Raw genomic sequence first — 3,773 nt, forward strand, 5'->3', positions numbered from 1 at the left:
CTGTTTAGGGTTTTAGGCTGGGTTTCTGTACAGCACTTTGAGATATCAGCTGATGTACGAAGGGCTATATAAATACATTTGATTTGATTTGTGTGTGTGCGTGTGTGTGTGCGTGTGCGTGTGTGTGTGTGCGTGTGTGCGTGTGTATACTTCTTCTTATTGTTACTTTGTCCTTGATGTTCACACTATGTACTGTAGATGAATGACTAGCCAGGGATAAAGATATCCATGACATTCATTCTGCCAATATCAGAAAGTTAGGCCTACGTATTTTACCCTTTAAAGCCAACAGCACAAACTGGTATGGTATGGATATCTCTGGTATGGATATCTCTGGTATGGATGTCTCTGGTATGGATATCTCTGGTATGGATATCTCTGGTATGGATAACTCTGGTATGGATATCTCTGGTATGGATATCTCTGGTATGGATGTCTCTGGTATGGATATCTCTGGTATGGATAACTCTGGTATGGATATCTCTGGTATGGATATCTCTGGTATGGATGTCTCTGGTATGGATGTCTCTGGTATGGATATCTCTGGTATGGATATCTCTGGTATGGATATCTCTGGTATGGATATCTCTGGTATGGATATCTCTGGTATGGCTGTCTCTGGTATGGATATCTCTGGTATGGCTGTCTCTGGTATGATATCTCTGGTATGAATATCTCTGGTATGGATATCTCTGGTATGGATATCTCTGGTATGGCTGTCTCTGGTATGGCTGTCTCTGGTATGGCTGTCTCTGGTATGGATGTCTCTGGTATGGCTGTCTCTGGTATGGATATCTCTGGTATGGATATCTCTGGTATGGATGTCTCTGGTATGAATATCTCTGGTATGGATATCTCTGGTATGGATATCTCTGGTATGGATATCTCTGGTATGGATGTCTCTGGTATGAATATCTCTGGTATGGATATCTCTGGTATGGATGTCTCTGGTATGAATATCTCTGGTATGAATATCTCTGGTATGGATATCTCTGGTATGGATATCTCTGGTATGGATATCTCTGGTATGAATATCTCTGGTATGGATATCTCTGGTATGGATATCTCTGGTATGGATATCTCTGGTATGGATATCTCTGGTATGGCTGTCTCTGGTATGGATATCTCTGGTACGTGCGTTTGTGTGTGTGTATCCTTCATCAGGAAACAACAGGACATCTCAACAGGAATCTCCACATGGGGCCTGGAGTCTCTAATAACTAGATCAGCGGGTGTGACTGTCATGGTTACTGTACTGCAGAATGACCCTTTACAACAAGCAGTACCTTACAGTACATTCCCATCTGTTTGTGTTAACTGACCATAGACTATATGAGTTGGGGCCAGGCGATACGTGTGTGTCAAGATGATGTGGCAAATGATTACCTGTAAAAACTTCACAACCCTGAGCCATATAGGTATCTCATTATTTTATCATACATTATAACATTATATCATTTGTCTTTGTCCATCTGTCGTACATATATCTATATATATCTCCATAACTCTGTGTCAAATCAGATCAAATAAATACATTCAAGTAAACGGACAGAACAAACAGGCTATACTGTAACAACAATAAATAGAAATGATGAAAAACCTCCACAATTAAATGTTTTTGGATGAAATATTGAATTATTATTATATATATATAGTTAGAATCTCATAATCTTTTTTACATTTATTTTTAAAGCTCTTGCAATATTACACAATTATTAATTCTACAATACTTATTAAATCTCCATTTAGGCCTAAATATCTTTAAATAAAATCATTTAATTGAAATCAAATAAAAGGAATTTCATGAATAATATAATATAATATCAATACAAATTCTATCAAATGTTTGAAGCATCAAAAAAGGTCAGATTTTTACAGCCAGTCAGTCCACCTCCCAGTGCAGTCATATAGTCCTGAACTTAGAGAGATACAGTATAACCTTCTGAACTCTATAGTCCCAGGTGCGTCTGGCGGCCAGCAGGCGGCAGTAGTGAGAGCCCGGAGTCCTATTCATTAGGGCACACAATTGAAAACGTTACAAAACGCTTCGCAACGCACCACAAAAAAATAAGCTTTTCTTATCGGACAGTTGTCCATCTTGTCCCTCCCTGCTTCAGTCTGTTTTGTTCCATTTTGGTGCCTAACCAACATGACGACCCTTGAGGGCAGAGAGACGTCTCCTCCATAGACATTTTTTCCTAGAATGGACATCCCCATTCAAGTCAATGGGTGGTAGAATTCTAATTCCATGTGGTAGAATTCTAATTCCATGTGGTAGAATTCTAATTCCATGTGGTAGAATTCTAATTCCATGTTCTCCTCACAGGGCTGTCTCTTTCAGGTCGTTGAGGTTTGGCATCCGTGACCTTGACGGTCTGGTAAAGGTGGGCCCGTTGGCGACCATTTGGTCGGGGTACGGCTGAGCCCCCTCTGCCCTGGCGAGGGCCGCCGCGTGCCAGTTGGACTCCATCTGCCCCTGTATCTGCCCCGGGAGGGGGTAACTCTGCTTCCTGTGGCTCTTAGACTGACCAGAGCTGGAGCTGCTGCTGCTAGGGTGTCCCTGGTGGGACCTACCGTCACCTCTCCCATCGCTGAACACTCCCCCTTTAGAGGAGGAGGTATGGGGGTTGGGGAGGTGCTGGAATCGCAGGTCGGAAGGAGGAGGGGGTTGGCTGGAAGAGGAGGAGGGGGAGAGGTGCAGGAGCCTGCGTAGGGACTTCAGGGGTTGGTTCTAAGGGGAGGCATAGAAAACAATCACCACAAAGCTTGTGAACACTAAGCGGGTACACCAAGGTGGAAAAGAACAATTTAGTTTAGAATTCAGGACATTCAGGAAGTGAATTGAAAATTCAGTTCAACCAGTAAACATAAATGAAGTGTGACTGTGAATCCACCTGTTTCTCCTGAGGCCAGTCACTGACTCTCTCTCTCTGTCTCCCTCTCTCCCTCTCTCGCTCTCTTTCTCTGTCGCGATCTCGGCTCTGCTCGCGTTCACGGTCCTTATCCCGGGAGCGTTCGCGGTTCTTCCTCCGGCTGCCGTGGTGAGAGGAAGACGAGGATGAGGACTTGGCCCCCTTCTGGATAAACAGGTTGTCCTGGCTATCACCAGGAACCTACCATTTCACAACAGGAAAGGTGGGGGAGAGGGGGGGTTAACATTGACACAGTCAAGAACGATGGACTCAGGACATTTCAATAAACTTGAACACCCCAAAACATCCACTAGACCTCCAGAGGGAAAAAAGGCTAAGGAATCTACTCTGACTGCATTTGGGGTCTAGTGGACACTTTCCGAGTGCATTGTGGGTAACACAGCGTGCAAATATGATGAGCAGGCATCACAGGCACATCTCTGGATGGCTGTGGGTCCTCCATGCACCTCTCTCCTCCCCATTCCCTCTCCTCTCCTCTCCTCCTCCTCCTCCTCCCCTCCTCCTCCTCGATCCTACTGCACCAGATGCTTCACATGCTGTTAATATCATTGAGCGGAGCGGACGGTGACATCACAGTGACGACATCACATGGAATGAACCCAGGAACCAACCAGCACACCAGCTCTCAAACCCAGGAAGCAGTGACTGTGAGACCCAACTGGCAGTACATTTCTGGATGACCACGGTACAGTGACTCCTGTCCATCTCTGGCATCTCTGACAGAGAAACACGAACACATTTTCAATACTGTACTGTAACGTACAGTTGAAAGTCTATTGGCTACTGAGGGACTGTCTATCATAACGTCAGCCCATTGAGCAGAATGTATGCAAACAGAAC

General features: G+C 44.6%; 1 protein-coding gene across 5 annotated transcripts in view; it reads right to left on the reverse strand.

The window, feature by feature from the left end:
* Positions 1-1,417: 1,417 nt before the first annotated feature.
* LOC139372244 (cyclin-dependent kinase-like 5) overlaps positions 1,418-3,773 on the reverse strand; it is a 62,622-nt gene continuing 60,266 nt past the window's right edge. For 3 of the 5 annotated variants that reach the window (XM_071112010.1, XM_071112008.1, XM_071112007.1), the window contains exons 19-20: positions 2,895-3,113; positions 2,236-2,731 (exon numbers count right to left, since the gene is read on the reverse strand). In XM_071112010.1, coding sequence (XP_070968111.1) covers positions 2,321-2,731; positions 2,895-3,113 — 630 coding nt within the window. In that variant the 3' untranslated portion in view covers positions 2,236-2,320. Of the gene's footprint in view, positions 2,776-2,894; positions 3,114-3,773 lie in introns of all 5 variants that reach the window. The other 2 variants (XM_071112009.1, XM_071112011.1) reach the window with 2 other exon arrangements.

Source organism: Oncorhynchus clarkii, chromosome 18, assembly GCF_045791955.1.
Source record: "Oncorhynchus clarkii lewisi isolate Uvic-CL-2024 chromosome 18, UVic_Ocla_1.0, whole genome shotgun sequence".
Taxonomy (NCBI): Eukaryota; Metazoa; Chordata; class Actinopteri; order Salmoniformes; family Salmonidae; genus Oncorhynchus; species Oncorhynchus clarkii.